The sequence below is a fragment of the Vigna angularis genome, chromosome 7, assembly GCF_016808095.1.
Source record: "Vigna angularis cultivar LongXiaoDou No.4 chromosome 7, ASM1680809v1, whole genome shotgun sequence".
Classification (NCBI taxonomy): Eukaryota; Viridiplantae; Streptophyta; class Magnoliopsida; order Fabales; family Fabaceae; genus Vigna; species Vigna angularis.
Window position 1 is genome coordinate 7,350,760 of NC_068976.1, and position 20,484 is coordinate 7,371,243.

The following is a 20,484-nucleotide window of genomic DNA, read 5'->3' on the forward strand; positions in this document are numbered from 1 at the left end:
ATGAAGAAGGGTGTCACTCAACACAGGGATGATGAATGTGAAAAAGCTTTCATTGCAATCAAAGATATCCTCACAAGCCCTCCCATTATGTCTCGACCGGCAGCTGTATCTGATTTGCAGTTGTACATAGCTGCATCCAACTATGCTGTAAATGCTGCTCTTATACAAGAAACACCAGTGTTTAAACTAATATATTTCGTCAGTAGAACATTACAGGGGGCAGAAGAGAAGTATTCTCAAATTTAAAAGGTGGCTTTGGCTCTGCTAACAGCAGCGTGCCGTCTCTGACCATATTTCTAGAGCCATCAGGTGGTGGTACGAACAAATCACCCAATCGCTAAGATTCTAAGGAAGCCTGACCTGACATGTAGAATGGTCTTTTGGTCTGTCGAACTCTCTGAATTCGGTTTACGCTTCGAACCTCGAGGGTCTGTCAAAGGCCAACATTTTGGTACCTTAACGTGGATGGTTCCTCAAACAGAAGAGGTGGAGGAGCTGGCACTGTGCTGGAAGGAGGAAGCCATAACATTTCGATTTCAAACCAGCAACAATCAAGCAGAATATGAAGCCCTGATTGCTGGTTTGATTCTAGCCAAAGAATTAGCGGTAGCTCGATTAGAGTGTCGAATGGACTCTCAATTGGTGGTCGGTCATATGAAAGAAACCTTCCAAGTCAAAAATAATCAACTGTTGCGCTATGTTCATAAAGCTAGTAACCTCCTCAGATTTTATCGACGTCAACATTGTCCACGTGCCTAGGGAGCAAAATTCAAGAGCGGATCTCCTATCTAAACTGACCCACTCCAAAGAGAAGACACAACTATCTTCAGTCATTAAGATGATGCTTGACAAGCCTGTAGTGGAAGCTTTTGCCACTGACGTATTAACACCCAAGGCCGATTGGCGACAAAATGTACGTGAACTAATGATGAGGCAGGAACAGGGAGAAAAGGTTAGTACAGCCGATTCTAAATGCATTGCTCGTTTCCTGTGTGTAGGCGAGGATGTGTACAGGCGTGGGTATACAACACCGCTATTGAAGTGCTTGTCAACGGAAGAAGCGGACTACGTCCTACGAGAGCTTCACAACGGAATATGTGGTTTTCATTCTGGAAAACATACACTCAGGGCACGAATACTGCGAACAGGGTATTATTGGCCTACGATCGACCATGACTACGAAACGTTCGTTAAAAAGTGTATTTCCTGTCAGGCACACAGAAATGATTTCCGAGTCCCTCTCGAAGAATTGCATGGCATCGTTTCACCATGGTCGTTCGCCCAATGGGGTATGGATATAGTCGGGCCATTACCGATCACGAAAGCTCAAAATAAGTTCCTCCTGGTGGCGATCGATTACTTCACAAAATGGATAGAGGCTGAACTATTAGCGATCATAAGCGCTCAATGCATACAAAAATTTATCTGGCATCTGATATGCAGGTTCGGTCTACCCCATAAAATCGTTACTGATAACGGTAGGCAATTCATCGAGAAAAGATTAGAAGATTTCCTCAAAGGTTTGGGGATTAAACATGTCACCAGTTCAGTGGAACACCCACAAACAAATGGACAGGCCGAAGCTGCCAACAAAGTTATACTCACAGAATTGAAAAAACGAGTCGGTGAAGCTAAAGGCTTATGGGTGGAGGAGCTACCAGAAGTACTATGGGCATATAGGTGCACCCGCATGGATCCACTGGAGAAACTCCATTCAACCTCACATACGACACAGATGCCATGCTGCCAGTCGAAGTCGAAGAGCCGTCGTTAAGACGAGGCATTCAAGATATGAACCTCAACGCCGAGCAGTTGCAAATGAGCCTTGACACGCTACCTGAGCGCCGAGAAGTTGCCACAATTCCCGCAACGGCCCAGAAAAGGATGCTTTCTCGACACTACAATACCAAAGTAAAACCCAAAGCTTTCATAGAAGGCGGCCTCGTGTGGCGAAAACGAGGGGATGCAAGAAAGAATCGAGCACATGGAAAACTGACAGCCAGTTGGGAAGGACCGTTTCGCATCGTGGAGGATCTAATGAATGGAGCCTATCGCCTCGAACTCTTCAACAGACAACACTTGGAACTCAACTCACCTTAAATTTTATTTCAGTTGAAATTTATTGTTTTCTTGTTTATAAAACATTGTTTCTCCGTTTACAATAATAAATTTTGATTCATTTTTCATCCACTTTATTCTCAAAAGATATACTAGCAGGTTGCGTTCGATCTAATACTTTCGATCTAGAAATTTCATAAGCTTACTAAAACACAACTTAGCCACTCACAAGTATCAAATTCCAAGGACGGACGATACAAAACCGTTCATGCCAAGGCAATCAACCAACAACACTCTTCGACCTGGTAGATGTTCACCCTAGAACACCCAGCTCCTCGCGTATAGGGATACACTCCCTCTGGTAGATGTTATTCCTTGAACACCCAGGCGCATTAAAGGGATACACTCCCTCTGGTAGATGTTCACCCTAGAACACCCAGAATATAAAGTACACCTAAGAACACCTAATTAACCCATGTCAATATAAAGGCACTCTACCACTCACGAAGCAGTCATAATAAACGACAACAGATAGTTTACCACGATTACGTTACGCAATCGATACATGTAATTATCACAACTATCTTAAACAATTTTCGTAGCTGTATACACAATAAACAATGCAAAAGCTATTACAGACACAACTACTAGACAACCTAAGTCCGTTCAAAAAGCAAATAACGTAAACAAAACAAATGTGAAAACCTAATCTATTACAACATCAGCAGCAGTGGTATCAGGAACTGCAGCAACCTCTTCCCTGGTCTCCGCAGCAGCCTCTCTGGCATTCACTTCTTCTTAAGATTCCAGAAGAGCGCCTTTGGGAATCTCGCTTAAGGGCAACAACTGCCCTTCATATACGTCTTTCCTTGGGTCAAACTCCACCCCTTCAGTAGATACTTCGAGGAGATGAGTTACTTGCCTCAAGGCCTTCTTGAAACCCCTGGTATGTTCTAGCACGATTGCTTCACTGATTTCCTCTTTCAACTCTTTGTCTTCAGCAACAGTAAGAAGCAAGGTGTCCCTTTCTTTCGTCAACGCAGTCACGACCCTCCTTGACTGCTCCAAGTTGACCATCAATTGATCACGCTCTTTCTTCATCGCGTGGCCGACCTTCTGCACATTCTTTAACAACACTCGAGCTTCCACTACAAGAAAAAGGGTTATTATCCACCGATAATTACATACGGATTTTGATTCGTATATAACATGAATATTACATACAAATATTATATACGGATCCTACAAAAGAAGTTATATACAGATTTTATATACCGATTTTATATATGGATATATCCATATATAAAATCCGTATGTACTTTTCGTGCATGGTGGCGGGAGAGTTTTCTTGGATAACATCCGTATGTTAGTGCTATAATCCGTACGTAAGTAAAAACAAGTATTGTCTTACTGGAAATTAATTATTTTAAAAAAAATTGAAATTATATTTCATTAATTCGAAGCTGGTTTGGTAAAACACTCAGAGGTGTGTTCTCTCAAATCTCTCTCAAGCCCTGACTCTACACTCTCAGATCTCTCTGCAACCCTAACTTTAACTCTCCACTCTCCTTCTCTATTTTCACTTTCATATACAAAACCACTTCCGAATCTTAGGGTTTCATCCTCCTCTTCACTTTTCCTTCATTTTTAACCGATTAAAACCACTTTTCTACTGATTAAAACCCTTTCTGCCGTTTGTTCTTCGATTTCCACTGATTAAACCTCCATTTGCGCCGTTTAAACACTTTTGTACCGATCAATCTTGTGTTTGAACCGATTAATCGGTTCATTTTAAGTTTCTCCCCATTTTTAGGGTTCCTTCGGTCCAGATTAGGGTACTTCCTCCATTTTGGAGTTTTCCCCCAATCGTTCTAGCTTCTATTAATTCGTTTAGGGTTTTTTAACATTTTCTTCCAATCATTCTCCGTTTCGCTCTCAATCTCGAGTTCGTCTCATTATTTCGCTGCGTTTGCTCATCAAGGAAGCTTCGAAGGAGTTCGAGTCGAGTTCGCGTCGTTCTTTTGGTGATCTCCTCGGAGGCTCTTCCGTCAAGTGGCCGCAAAATCAATCACTTGGAAGCATAATAAACATGCTGACTACAGTTTTTATTTGTTTTTGACAGGCCATTGAACAACCTTTTGACGTCTTTGAAGAAGATTTTCACAATACACTATTCTCGCCTCTGGTTAGGGTGGAGAAAATGCTTCAATTATTGCAATACGAACTTCCAGGGGTTCCAGAATTTCTTTTTTGTCTTCTTCCTGAGAGGAATTCTGAACTATATGGTAACGTATATGATTCATCCTTAAATGTAATTGTTCAAGTTTCATTATTGATTAGAATTAATTGAATCTCGAAGGTCCGTGGAAAAAGAGGAATCTAGCTGATTTTGGGGTTGTTACACAGTGTATAGTGCCCCAAAGGTCAATGATCAGTATTTGACCAATGTTTTATTGAAGATCAATGCCAAGGTATGGTATTTTGCACTGTATTTATGCTCAACATCTTGTATTTCGTTTGTTATCACTGATTTTTGTTCATTGTGCAGCTTGGTGGCTTGAATTCTATTTTAGGAGCTGAACATGCTCCTTCTATCCCAGTTGTTTCCAGAGCTCCTACCATCATTATTGGCATGGACGTGTCTCATGGCTTCCCAGGGCAAACCGATATTCCTTCAATTGCAGCGGTAATTGTTCAGGAATCGTGTGTGTTGTTATGATGCGTATTTATTTCAAACCAATAATTATTTAACATTGCACAAGTAATATGTTGATGTTTAGGTGGTTAGCTCTATGGAGTGGCCTCTAATATCAAAGTATAGAGCATGTGTCCGAACCCAGTCTCCGAGGGTTGAAATGATTGACAATTTGTTTAAGAAAGTCTCCGATGGGGTGGATGAAGGCATAATTAGGTAAACGTATATTTGTTTGTAATTCGTGAATTTGTCTATTGATGACATCTATTTTATTAAAATTTGGTTTATTGATAGACGTAATATATATAGTTCTTTTATAGCCATTGCAGCTATATATGTATACAATTTTTTATTGTCTTTAATACACTTGTGGTTACTTTTCTAAGTTCATCCGTAGCTATTAAAGTATTTCTTGCATTATATTATGAAGTCAATTCCAGTTATGACAGCTATTGGAATTATGCTTTTAACAAGGTATATGTTATATGGAGCTATACATTATTTATTATTTTATCTTATATTTGCAGGGAATTACTTCTTGACTTCTATACAAGTTCTGGGAATAAAAAGCCTCAGAATATAATCATATTCAGGTTAACATTTTCCCAAATTTTAAATTGCGTTTGTACTAATTTTTATTGTTTTGATGTTTTATTAAATTTTTTGTTCTAGGTCTATGTATGGCTTCATTAAATTATTTCCCTTTTTTAATTGAATGATTAATTTTAGAATTATGCTATGAAATTACGTTGATGGGGTATACTCTGCAAACCTTTATTTTTGTAGTTGTTATTTTTATTATTTTGTGAATATTTGTAAAAATGTTGTATATTTTATTCTTTTAGTACTTTCTATATTTTTTTTACTCTATTTAGGAATGGAGTCATTGAGTCCCAGTTCAATCAAGTTTTAAACATCGAGCTGCATCAAATTATAGAAGTGCGTATTCGATGGCCTGATCAAACAATATTTTAACTATGCGTTTGTTTATTCTGTGGTTAATTACTTTTTTAAATTAGGCTTGCAAGTTTTTAGATGAGAACTGGAATCCCAAATTTTTGGTTATTGTGGCTCAAAAGAACCACCATACATTCTTTCAATTAGATGTTCCCAACAATGTGTAGTGCTGCTAAAAAGATATTGTCTTTGCTATTGTAATTGACAGTGTTGTGTTATGGATGTTGTCTTTGGGTTTGTTGGCAATTATAGTTGTTGCAGACATATACATTTTTGTTTTATTCAATTTTTCTCTATTCTGCGGGGAGCGAAAAATGAGAACTTGAATGTGGGATTATGTTTGACTGTTCTTCAATTTCCATATATTTTTTATTTTACATTGCTTGGGTCCATTTTCTAGGTCACCTGAAGTTTGAGGTTTGTGTCCATTTTACATGTCCCGCTCTTGTGTGTATTTCAAAATCATCGGCAATCAATCATTCTTTCACAATTTATTTTGAAATTCCAAACTCTGAACATATTTTGGTGTTAATAAGGTTGATTGGGTTGCTTGTGTTGTTGGCAGTGGGCACTTTGTTGCAGAGGACAAGCTCTTGGTCTGAGTGAATGATCCGATGTTGGTCTTGGCATGCTGCTGGAGTGATCTCAAGGCATAATTCCACCTGCACACCCTTAGTTGATCCTTCAAGGCCTCCACTGCCCCAATGCTGGATGTAACAATCCAAGCTCTGGTTGCTGCACTCATGATAACTGCTATGAATTTTTGATGAAAAATTGGTATGTGTTTTTTGGATGTGTTGATTGAGTGGTTTGTTCGTTTCTATATATATGTGGGTGATTGAGTGATTTTCAGGAAGGTGGTTAATGCCAAACCACAGGCTTGATCGTTTCTATATATATTTCTGTCAATCAATGTACTTAAGTTATTTATAATGTATTAAATTTAGGAACTTAACTTTGACTGTAAAATTAAGGTAAATGTGTGGTCTATGTAAAATGCAGTTTAATCTTTTATAGCTTTTTGTTTTTCTCTTATGACTATGATTTTTTCGGCTCAATGAAGACTATCTTTGTATCATTCTTCACTCTGCTAATTGTGTTTGTCTTCACAGTTACTGTCACAAAGTCATCAAAGGGCTTAACTTGTGAGCAGGAAAAAGCCTTAGCGAAGCAATGCTTAGATTATCTAACCAAGAAAAGTGATGCCCCTTCAACTTCTTACTTCTATGGGATGAAACAAATCATATTTTCATCACCTATGAAGGAAGAAAAACGTGCTGCTTGTAACTGTCTAAAGGAATCAGGCTCTCAGGTTCCTAACCTAGATAAAGACAGAGACAATAATCTTTGCAAAGAGTGCAAAATCATGTCCAATGACTTGAATTGCCAAAAGTAAGACTTCTTTTTACGTATACAATTAATGTTAATAGCTTTCACTCATTTATTTTTTCCTGACATTGCTTTTCCTTTCTTTTCTTTTTTTTCAGACTTGATTAAGCTAGGAACTGTGGATTATGCTGGGAATTTTCTATTTCTGTTGAACTTCTCTCAAACATTTTTTTTTCAGACTTGATTAAGCTAGGAAATGTGGATTATGTTGGGAATTTTTTATTTCTCTTCAACTTCTGTCAAACATTATGTTGGGAAATGTGGATTATGTTGGATTATGCTTTGTAGTTTTATTTTATTTTTATCAGTATATGAAACTATTAGTTATTGGGTATAAATGTGAGATCATCTAATTTTTTTAAAAAAATTATAGTTATATACGGATTTATCCGTATGTAATTTACATACGAATTTTATATACGAATTTTTCCGTATGTAATTTATATACAGATTTTACATACGGATTTATCCGTATGTAATTTATATACAGATTTTATATACGGATTTTTCCGTATATAATTTACATACAAATATATCTGTATATAATTTATATACGGATATATCCGTATATAAAGTAGCTACGACAGTTTTATATACGGATTTTTGTCCGTATGTAAGTCGTATGTAATCAAGTGTTATATACGGATTTTGGGTTTTATATACGGATTTTGGTTGTATGTAATTCAATTTTTTCTTGTAGTGTTCATTCAACAGTTGATCAAATTGTTTTTGTTTTTGCTTACATTGAGAATGAGTATCTCCCAATTCCTTTAGCTGCGTCTAAACTCTTTGCAGTTCAACCCTCATGACGCCCCTGTCGGACGTGTACGCCAAATGCCAAATGGCCATAGCCGCTCGGCATGCTAGCTCAAGAGCTGCATCAGCTATCTGTTGCTCGGTCATTTTTTCAACCACTTTCTTTTCAGGATCATCCAGATTAAAGGCAATCTTGTGGCCCAGATTGAAAGCTGGATCCAACAAGCCACCAGGGAGAGGACGATCGCTAAGCTCCTCAACCTCCTTCATTTTTTTGGAGCTGGTTGGTTTGTCGACAAACTGACCCTTACGCTTCCTCACAAGCGGCTGTTCCTTGACGACCATCACATTTGGAGAAGGCGGTCACTCGACCGGGGGAGGTTGGGCAGGACCCGAAAACTGACCTTCACGAGCGTTGGTTGATTTCGAACCAGCTATGGCCTTGAACCAATCACGTGCAGGTCCCTTTCTCCCCATAATATCTGCAAACAAAGGTCAATCTCCACATATCAATAACAGTCAGATAGCAATCAAAGATGTCAATAAGAAGAACATACCAAATACCCTTGAGCCAAAATCATCATGTTCAAGGCAATTTATAATTCGACGGGAAGAAAAGGGGCGTGGCAGCGCGGTCAAAACGTTTAGAGCGTCCAGTTCTTCGATAGTCATTTTATCCTCAGACCACGAGGTAAATTTCAATGGATCTTGAGTCCAGTACAACGGAAACTTAAGGCTACTATCCTCGTTGAAAAAGAACGGGCGACCTAGTTCAATGATTGACACTTTAAAGAATTTATCTTTAAAACCTCTATACGATTGGGAATACAACTCTAAAATAGCATTCCTAGGCTCAAAAATCAAGGAAACCCAACCCCTTTTTGCGGCTGGGCAGGCCCTAAAAAAATGCAAAAACAAAGACGGGGTTGGTCTAATGGCCAAGGCTTGGCACATAACGGCAAACGCCTGGATATACCTACAGCTATTTGGGTGTAACTGTGTGGGAGCTACGTTTAGGGTTTTCAATACAGCCGTCTGGAAAACACTCAGAGGCAACCTCACGTACATATCAAGGAACACAGAGGAATAGAAGTAAAAGAAATCGTGGGCAGAGTTTTCTTTCCCATGAAAAACCCTTTCGTTTTCTCGGCAAGCCACCAACTTTATGCAGGGTTTATAACCTAGGGTCCTAAGGATACAACTATTCTCTACCCAATCCTGTAATACAAGTCTACTCTTAAACAAACTGGAAAAATCACTTACATCACGAGATGCCTATTCATAGTTGCTAACGCTGGGCAGCGACGACGATGAACATTCTGGGTTTTCGGTAATAACATTATCGTACAAAAACGCGCTCTCACCACTAAGAAGTGTAATGATTTCGCGGGGCATTTCGGCCGACGATGTCTCCGGCGTTTCAACGTTGCTTTGCCCCCTTTCTTCCCTCGACTCCGGTGCGCAATCTAAAATAGGACAAGGGTCCACGATTACCTGATAAGTAGGAAAGAGAAGGAGAAGGAAATCGGAGAAGGAGAAGATGAAACTCAAGTAGAAATGACAAATGACGGTTGAAGTGCCTCACGCTTTTCTCAAACATCCTTTCGCATTAATGAGGGGAAACCTGACACAGAAGCGCTACATGCCGTCGGATCCACATAATCCAACGACTCTATTTTTGAGCCGTTACAACTGCCTCCAAAAGTGGGAAAACCTAAAGCGTCAAAATGAAACGGTGTGCAACAGCTACTTTCCCCAACGAACGTAACTTCGAGGTCCTATAGTTAACCTACCCATACAGACCGTGCTAGTTAACTCGGACTTGGGGGGCATGATGTATAGTACGATACCTAAACCGAGCGGTTGTTGTCAACCACAATTGATTGACCGATCGCTCTACTGACTATGGAGACGACTCGCTAACTACTTGCCATACTACCTGCCATACTAAACGCAGTTCATCTATCCTTTAGTTAACAACGATCGTCAATTCTCTATATCCAGATCAAAGCGTTTGTCACAAGTCAAGCGACATTACGACACTATCGTTTGTCACAAGTCAAGTGACATTATGACACTCAATCAATCCAATCGAGCCAGGATCAGCGAACGCTCAATTACGTCAACGAAGTTGGACCAATTAGCCCAACACTTAAATAATTGGACCAATAGTCCAGATAGTCCAATTAAAGAAGTAGTCAAAAATATCTAACCATAAGGACACAGATTACAAGGCCAACTAACCAAATGTCAAGGCTACGTGGATCACGGACAAGTAACCGAATTTACCAACTAACCGGATTTTAAGGTATTCAGTTTACTTTACTTTTAGGTTAAATACAGGAAGACCTAAGGGAAAAAGATACGTTTTGCTTTAAGAGAAAATAGTTCACTTTGTGAGAACATCACTAATTGAGAGAACAAAAGTTCCAATACTCATATCTGACTTTAGCATCGGAGTACCTTCGCAGGTACCCCCCACTCTCATTGAAGGAAAGACAAGGGTCCCAGACGTACAAGAGTAGTAAAGCATCATCAACCAGGTTCGTATCTCGGTCCCAAACAATCACACAGAAATAGTACCCGATTTTAAAAGTGTAGATATTGGGTTCTTATGTTATCAAAAGTTTTTAACTTCAGTCCTATCCGTTTAACGGTGTTAAAATTGATAACGTTGAAGTTATTGTGGAGCTGATCTGTGCAAAGAATGTTGACGTGACATTTAGTTGATATAAAATCAGTTAACGTGGCAGCCAAAGTTTGGGTTACGTGTATGTAAATTGGGAAAACTTTTTCTCCCACCATGACCCCATGGCGACATCCGCCAGCCCTCCATTGACGCCACTTGCCAGCCACCAAAAACCACCATGAAACCCCAGATCCACGAATGAAAGGAACCCAAAACGCAAAAATACAAATTCATGAAGAACAATCAAGAAACCAAAAATCCTTCCTTTCAAACTAAATTATTCAAGGAAAAAAACTACAATTGTAGGAATCAGATTCCAATACACCAAAATCCTCAAAGTGCTCAAATTCCCAATTCCAAAACCCTAATCGCAAAATCAAGGATCCCAAATATCTACGCCACCACCTACAGAGAAAAACAGAGAAAACTCAATCCCAAAACGCGATGTCATCGCTGCCCTCACGAACTTCATGCATTTAGAATCACGAGCTCTTCACGTAGAAATAGAAAACCCCAAAATCAGAATCGAAAACAAGAACAAAAATCCCCAAAATCTCCAAACGGAACCCTAAATAGCGAGACGCACCAACAACGAGCACAAACCCCTGTGCTGCGAAGTCACTAGAGACGAAACCTTGCGGTGATGCCACTGCTGCCACCCCCACGAACAGGGACCATCACACCACGGAGACGAAGTCGCGCCGACCTCCCTTCCCTATGTGAAACAAACCTGATTCGAGAAGAAAGGAGAAGAGGAAGAACGGCTAACGCGTCGCCGCGAGCCACCTGGAGAATACGAAGACGCTATTAGAGTCACGCCCTCTCCACGTTGTCGTCGTCACCTCCAAAGGTCCCAGCATGAAACAGAGTAAAAGAAAAGGAAGAAAGTTTGGGTCTATCTCCGAGAAGAAGTCACGCTTGGGAAAAGTTTATGATATTACATTAAATGCCACATCAACATTTTTTCATAGATAAGCTCCACAGTAACTTCAATGTTATCAATTTTAACATCATTAAACGAATAGGACTGAAGTCAAACAATTTTGATAACATAGGGACCCAATGTCTACACTTTTAAAATCGGAAACTAAACTGAAAATTACCACTGAACATAGGGACCAAGTAAGCATTTAAGCCTTAAAAATACTATAAATTATCTTGAAGATCGAATGAGTTTCTTGATGATCCTCCACCATCTAAGTTACGTTGTTTGCCTTCTCTTTTTCTTATCCAAGCTGTGTGGGAGAATATCTGTCAAAAGTACTATGATGCTCAAGTAAGTGACTTTACATAATAATATTGTAATAAGTTGTCAAACATATATTTATAAATCTTATAATGGACTTACAATTAAGTCTAACCCATTAATTATTAATAAATAATTTTTATTATTCCTATTAATCTCCAATTAATGACTATTATTCTCATTAACTACCCATTAATAGTTATTATTGCTCAGATTAATTATCAATTATTGACTGTTCCAGACCAGTCAGTCATTTTCTTGCTGGATGGTCAACCGCCCAGTCCTTGGCTGACTGAGTGGTCATACAGTACACAAGCCCCCCAAGCCTAAGCAAACTCTTCATTGGAAGAGGTGCGTTAGGATTATTGTGAACTTGAGAGAGGTCGTTCGCGTTGTATTAAGGGGTATGTTTTCTATGCACTTTAAGTCTTCGTTCCTCATTTTCTCTGTTTTTCCTGATTGACGAACTGTAGGAGTTCACTAGAAACGTTCCATAGGCCGCATAAATGACGATGCAATAAGAGTTCACTTTGGGATGTTCCTCACAGATTGGTGAGTCGAGGAGTTCACTAGGAACGTTCCCTAAGCCGTATAAATGACGATGCAATGTGAGTTCACTTTGAAATGTTCCTCACCGATCGGTGAGCTCTAGGAGTTCATTGGGAATGTTCTTTAGGCCGCATAAATGACAATGCAATGAGAGTTCACTTTAAAACGTTCCTCACCAGCTGATTAGTCAAAGTTGGTCAAGTGGTTTGTATGTAGGGTCCTGTCATCTACACAGAAGAAAAATAACATTCGAATTTTGAATGTCAGAAAAGATGTAGCCAATCAGGCTAACACATTTACGATGTTAAACAGTTAATATCAAGGTAGCTTAGGTTACAAGGTCGGATAACTAACTAAGTGAGACCGTTTGGTCTTCGATTGAACGTTTGAAGGCCAAAAATGAGGAATCCATATTAGGACAACCACAATCGAGATGTTAATGCTTAGCATCTTGTGACTTGCAGAAGAGCTGAGGACGTCGGCCGTGACTAAATGGATAAGTGCCACTCAAAATAGGGGATGAGGTGCCCAATTGACAACAAATGGCCAAAACCGTGTGGCAAGAAAGCTAACACGTGTTGGCCGAGCAGTTAACATTGTAGTCAATCCATTCACGTTGGATTGTAGTCAATCCATTCACGTGTTGTAGAGTCCATTCATGGAGGGTGCTTCTAGTTAGGGACTCCATTCACGTTGGTATTTTATGTATATAATATAGCTCTTGTAAATAAAATATAGTTGCACGACTGTATTTAAGGTCTACCATGAGCTTTTCTGTTTTATTTGAGCAAAAGAAAAATAAGTGAGTTTATAAGTTTATTCCTAAATTGCAACCTCCATGAAACCATTTTCAGTGGCACAAGCCCTGAACGTGCCATTGCAATTGAACCTACAAGCCACCTTTGATTGAGCCACAAATTTAGGATTGTATAAACAGCGAAGCAAATCCTCCTATGAACAAGAGGCTCGAACCTCAGGCTAGAGGAGGCTGCTCAGTTGTAGCATTCGACAAAGGTTGGACGTTTGGTCTGGGAGTTTGCTTTCTGAAGCATTTTTATCCAAGCTTATTGAATCACCCTTATTTATGTCATTATAATTCCTATCAAAATGACCATAATTTGACTGTCCAAGATAACTTTGGTCCAATGTTAGTGACATTTTGTAAGGGCTCCTTGAAATGACTTAAAATTGACCATCACCCATCATAAAATTGTTAGAAGTCCGGAACTCTAAATCAACTCCCTTTTGTTCACGATGACACGGTAACAACCCCCAGCCTTTGAAGAGATGAAAGTAAGATAGTTCGATCCTGGATTTGGTAAGAGCTGAAGGTACCAGGTTGGTTGCTCTTAACTGGCTTGAGGATTAGCTAATGATAACCCACTAGCAGTGTACTCATGAGTCACTAAAGAACCATAATATGAATGTGGCATTTCATCTCCATGTCAGACATCACCACTTGAAGTGAAAGGCGTTCCTTCATCAACAGAAACATCTCGAGAGTTCATATTCCTTGAATACCCATCTTTATTCGGTGTAGTATTATTTGAGTTTGATAAAAGACGATTCTTTTATGTATCCACACTAATGGGGTTGAACTCGTCATCATCACCAACATAAGCATTGTGTAGGGATTGATGCTCGGGGAACGAAGTTGTGTCAGATCATCAGGCCAAGGTTGAGCATATTACATAGTGATAGTGTTGGGGTCAAGCGACTAGGTGATTGTTTTCCTTTGTACCACTCGTTTGGTTCCTTGTGGCTATAAAGGAATGTCGCTTGACCCCACGGTGGGCACTAAAATGTTTCGGGTATGGGTTGAGATCCCTTATTCAAAGCACTCAAAGTTGTCTTGAAGACCAGATAGGCTTCCTGATGATCTTCCATCATCTAAGTTACGTTGTTCGCTCTCTCTTCTTCTTGTCCAAGTTGTGTGGAAGGATACCTGTCAAAGGCACTTCAACGCTGATGTTAGTGACTTTGCATAATAATATTGTAATAAAGATAAGTAATCAGAATTAATTACCCGACCTCCCTTGTTAAACCTATATTTATAAATCTTATAATGGGCTTACAATTAGGAGTTAGGTTTAATACCTATTTTGGTCCCTAGGTTTGGTAGGTTTGTTCAAATTGGTTATACCTTTTTTCAGATGTTCACAATTGTCCCATATTTTTTAAAAACGGTTCAAGTTGCTCCTATTTACCGACGACGTTAAAAATGCTAATAGTCTAAATGTCCCCTAGCCAAATAATAGAACCAAAATTCAACCCAGTCAATCACGTTCATTCCTTAACCAGAAAAAGGAGAAGACGATCCCTAACCAAGACAAAGGAGAAGAAGAAAACCGTATGAAACCCGTAGGGACACCCCAAGGTCGGGTGCATCCAAGAACCAGAAAACAGAGAGAGAAAACCTGAAAACAGAGAGAAGAACCTGAAAACAGAGAGGGAAAGAAGTTTCTAATTAGGGTTTCTTGATAGTGAATTGGGGTTTAATTATGGTAAAGTAAATTTAATTGTAATAGAGAGGGTTTAATTAAGGCAAAAGACTTTTAACATTGCCACATCAATTGGACTGATCTTGCTATGTATTTCTGCCGTTAGCATTTTTAACGTCGTCACAAAAAATAACCAACTTGAACCGTTTTTACAAAATATGGGACAACTGTGAACATCTAAAAATATATAGGACTGTTTTGAAAAAACCTACCAAACCTAGGGACCAAATAATAAGTATTAAACCTAAGAGTTCTTATTGCTCAGATTAATTATTAATTAGTGTTTGGACCAGTCGATCATTTTCCCGCTGGATGGTCAACCACTCGGTCTTTGACTGACCGAGTGGTCATACAATATAGGTAGAGTTAAGACTTCTTAAAATTTGTATTGGATTAATTTATTGTAAATTAAATAATATTTTCTATAAGTTTAAGGATATTGCAAAAATAACATATGTTTCCAATATTTTATATCTCATCATATTTTAAGATATATAAGTTGATTATTTAATATGTAACTATATTAACTATAGCTGAAAGATAATTCAAATGAATGAACAACTTCATCCTTATTTTAGTCGTATTTAATTTAGTTCTACCAATGACAAATATTAAATTTAGTTTAATCATGTCTAAAGTTATTAGACAAGTTATTTTTATAGAATCTATAGCTGAATTATGAGTTAGAATTTTAATTTCAATTAGACAAAAACATAGTAAAATGCTTAAGAAATATCTTTAACTATTGAATTTAAATTCAATTATACGTTAAGATAACTAATATTAAGTATTTTAAAAGTGTATTTCATCAAATGCTTTAGTTTGAGGTTATCTAAGCTTTGAACCAAAAGAATGACATTCACTATGAAGCAATAAACCTTTATCTTGCTTCAAGAAAAACGGTTAGAAGAAATAACCAACATGTGGTAGAACCAAGAGAAATTCGCAATACATCAACCATACAACCAATTCTAATTGTGGAAATTTGAATACACCAACCATACACCCAATTCCAATTGTGGAAATTTGAAAGGTATGAGTAAAGATGGGAAAGAAGCTTAAAACAGGAAGGGGTTCGAGAGAAGAGAGTTTGAATAAGGAGGGTTGGCTTTGAATTAATAAAAAATAACTAATTTTTTTTAATAAATGAATTTCCAGATTCATATGTAACATTGGTAGATAACACTTGTTTCTAGTTACATACGAATTCGAGACATTACATATAGATTCTATCCTTTAGAAATTTTTCCACCACCATACGCCTAAATTACATACGGATTTTTGATAGATAAAAAATTGTATATAATATCTATATGTAACTCCTTTGTCAAAATCTATATGTAAAATCTGTATGTAATACATTACATACAAAATCTGTACGTACGTAACTGCAATATTTCTTATAGAAAGAAGAAAATCAAATATAAAAGAAATAAATACTCTTAAGCTTCATAGAATCATAAATTTACACTTGTAAGAAGAGATTATAGAAAGTCTATTAGTTTTTAAGCCTAACTCAACTCCACAAAACTGGCTTGTAAGGTGAAATTTGCACTCACTTATATATTATAAATTGACCTTATCTCTAGTCGATGTGAGACTTCCAATACAACCCATTCACGCTGAGGTATAGATGTCTCGAGCGTGAGAGTAAAATTAATGGGCGGTCCGATAGCGGCCCGACAACGAGTGGAGTAGAATGCCCACATAGATCTCGTTAGGATAGGCTCCAACCATGACTCATATCATATTATGAAGTGAGCTTCAAGCCTAACTCAACCCCACAAAATCGGTAGATTTGCATTCACTTATATATTATAAATTGGCCTTATCTCTAATTATGTGGGACTTCCAACATCAGATTGATACCGGAATTATCTAATGGAAACCAGGAATAGATGAAACTCAACTAGACAATATATCCGGAAGATTTGGGACTATCATTTTCTAAGGTTGAGTGTCTCTGTTCTAAAGTCTGTAAGTTTAGTTTTATAATATACTTCCTACTATTTGTTTGTATAAAAATATTTTGTGGTTACAACTTGAAAATTTTGCAAGAAATGCATAGAAAAATTATAGGCAGATTGAATGGTGGGATGAAAGAGGCCAACCCTTCAGAAATTAATAAAGTAGGTTTCTATGATTTTTACCCAGATAGTTTCAAACCTTTCTTTACACAACTTCATAGTGTTGTTTATATTTTTCTTTTAACGGGACTACATTTCAATAATGTTTCCATTTTCATATCATTCATTATAAAATTTATGTTGTTGTGTACAAATGTTAGAATCCTATAAAGAAGCAGGGATTGGATTTGGAGCCGCTACTAACATAAAAGCTTCAATTTTGTAGTCTACATTTTATAATCCTTTTCTGGGTGCTCGTTTGAAGGTATATCAATCATTTTTTTTTCACACTTATGCATGATAGGTATTTTTTATTTGTTTAGGGATCACAAATTTTCAAAATATATTTATTTAAAGACGATTGTTGCTAAATCCTTTCTTAGAATGACTTACCCTTCCCTGCCATTTGTTATTCTAATGCCTTTTTTAAATTTATTTTGGACATTTTTAGCTATCACTCTTTTCGTTGAGTTTTCTTATTCCTATGCCGTATAAGCTTAGTATGATTACTATTTTGTTCAGGATCCAAATAGCATAGTTATTTAAGCTCCATTCACTGAATTGTCATTCCATCCTCTTTTTGGTTGCAGAATCTATATTGTTGTATGAGTTCAGATATGAGTTTAATTCATAATTACAAATTCAATTGGTTGTATACAAAAGTGTTGAATTTTGAAAGAACTCTGTGGAAGGAGATAATTAACTCTTATTTGTAGGATTTCCTTCTAGCAAAGACCGTTGGGAATGCTTAAGCTTTTCTTTATCTCTTTTATTGTTTACGAGTTATTAAATACATTGTGCTATTTAATTGTGTATTATGAAATATTACTTTGAAACATAAATTGTTTTTAATGTAAAATTTAACTCTCTATTTCTATAACTCCCTATTTAAAATTCACGATCTTAACTTTATTGCCACACCAACATTGATTTAATTAAATTTATTTAATTAGCTACAACTTGATATGTCAAATCATGAAAAATGTAAGTTAGATTTTGTGTAGATTACAAAATTTAAGTTAGACATTTTATTGTTTTTTTTTTCTAATTTTGAAACTTTTTATTATGTATTTCATTGAACAATTTGAAATATATATTTTATCATCAAAATTTGTTGTATTTTAGATTTTAGTTTTGTGATCAAATAAATAATTTAAAAAAAAAACAGCAAATTTAAGTTTGTTATACAACATACTTAAATTAGTTGTCATTCTTTTTTATAAATTTAGGAACATTTAAGTCTGTTGGATAAAAACATACTTAAATTTTTTAAGTTTGTCGATCAATAACAGACTTAAATGAATCTAAATCTGTCGTAAGACAGACTTAAAAAGCCCAAAATAACAGACTCAAAAAGAATGTTTCATACTAGTGAACCAAACACATTGAAATGATATGTGATCTTATCCTTAATAAGATTCTTGAAGGCCTTATTATCCATTTCATGTTCTTTCTAAACATGCACTTATTTATGTGTTTACTAAGTTGGATTTAATTAATGATCACAACCTTCCATCATGAGAGAATATTAATGATAATTTATATAGTAAAATTATTGTTTTTTTTGTTAAAATTTTTACTTTTGTTAGAGGTAGTTATCCTCTTATTCTTTATTACTTAGCTTTATATAGAGCTAATTCTTTGATTGGTTAAAACGCAATTAATTGAAACAATTAAAGTGTTTTTAGCATTTTTTATCTTTAAAATACTAATATAACACATTAAATCATTAATCTTTAGTTCAAAAGAAAACTAGAAAGTTCCAACTACAAGAAAAATTGATAGTATTGACGACTAAAATTTATTGGTAATGCATAAAATTTGTTGATAAATTAAAATTACCAATGGTCAAAAATCTGTTAGTAAAATTGTTGTCGGTAAAATTTACAGACAAATTTTTTTTCAACCGATATTTTCAGACGAAAAATTCGTCATTAATTATTGATAGACAAATCCGTCGATATTTATCAATAAAAAAATTTGTCAATAATTACCGACGAAAATATCCATTGGTAAATATTGGTTTATTTTTTCCTCCGCTCTCCTTCTTCTTACGCTCTCTTTATCAATAAATTTTTCGTCGGTAAGTGAAATATATATTATCAATGAATTTTTCTGACGATAAATGTAATATATATTACTAACGAATTTTATCGATTTTTTCTCGATAAGTTAAATATGTATTATCGACAGATTTATCGTTTGTTGGAAAAATTTTGTCAATAATCTAAATTTTTTTTTGTAGCATAAAGAACGAAGCTCAAACCATATGATACTATTTCATTTGATAATCATTTCAAATAAAAACATTCACTTTTAAAGCAATGCTCATAGAACTTTGACCTTTGTGCCAAAACATTTTCACCAACCATGACACCAATTAATTCCAAACAAAAAGAGCATATAAAAACACAAAAAGATCAACAATTTTAGCACGTACGGAAACATACTACTCACTTTTATGCCATATACTACAAGAAAAACTTTAAATAATAACTAATTTTAAAAATAAAAAATAATTAGTCACGGTAATAACTAATTTAAATATATAACTTGTAAATTAAAAATTGTTGATATATGAAAAATGTCTCTATTATATGAATAAATAAAATTACAATTGACTTGTGAATTATATTCCAAATTAATCTTTAATATTAATTATCAAGCCGCCAAAAATTAGTGTCTAAATTGATTATAATGGTAGGTGCGACACAAAGTGGGGACAACACTCTTGTTCAATTGAGCCCAACCATATAAAGATGGACACCACTCTCTATCCAAAACCTTAAGGCAATAAGTTAATGAATATTTCATTTTTATATAATGTTGTACTTTCTCATTTTTATCCAATGTAGGACTTAGACTCACATTTGGATTCCGGACAATATAGGATTGAAGCTTGAAAATATACTTTATGCAATTACAACTGTTCACCTAATTGGGAAGACATTCCTGTTGCAACCATCTAACATGAGCTTTCATACTACTAACCCAAGGTAAACTTAGACGGGTGACTCGTATGTTTGAGTGGGAATGAACGTTCCATAAATTTCACTTTACGATCAAAACTTCATTTTCTATTGGAAGAACTCTTGGATCATACTATTCTACAAAGACAGCCTATTAAGAATGAATATGTTGTGTCTTGGAGTTGAAATAATAGATTTAAGGTTTTCCGTTACTTTCATCTTTACATAAATGTTGTGGGTAGTATTGGATTTTGATCAATAATATTAAAAGGTCAAAGTAATGCATTTAAACAAAGTATGGTTTTAATGTCTAATTTACTTGTAAATAAAATCCATTTTCTATCCGTCACAAGATAACATTAATGAGTTTCTCGTATTGTATTACTTTTACCTTACTCAAATAAATTATATGAAATAATTGTACCTTGTTTGATCACAAACAATACCAATTCCTAATTCCATTTTTGGAGAAAAAAACTTCAAAACCAGTAGATATGACGACAGATTGGAATAGCCGCTTCATATAAGCTCCACCGTTGATAGACATAA

At 36.2% G+C, this 20,484-nt stretch overlaps 2 protein-coding genes across 2 annotated transcripts; both read left to right on the forward strand.

Annotated features, from left to right (window-relative positions):
* LOC108336936 (uncharacterized) lies at positions 1-1,774 on the forward strand. The gene is made up of 3 exons (XM_017573379.1): positions 1-198; positions 301-606; positions 710-1,774. Exons 1-3 carry the CDS (start codon positions 1-3, stop codon positions 1,772-1,774), a joined length of 1,569 nt encoding a protein of 522 aa, XP_017428868.1.
* A 1,612-nt stretch (positions 1,775-3,386) lies between these two features.
* LOC128197806 (protein argonaute 4A-like) lies at positions 3,387-10,380 on the forward strand. The gene is made up of 9 exons (XM_052880606.1): positions 3,387-3,419; positions 4,181-4,343; positions 4,465-4,529; positions 4,607-4,744; positions 4,839-4,969; positions 5,281-5,346; positions 5,629-5,692; positions 5,773-5,871; positions 10,327-10,380. The coding sequence occupies exons 1-9, from the start codon at positions 3,387-3,389 to the stop codon at positions 10,378-10,380; spliced, it is 813 nt and encodes a 270-aa protein (XP_052736566.1).
* Positions 10,381-20,484: the final 10,104 nt, after the last annotated feature.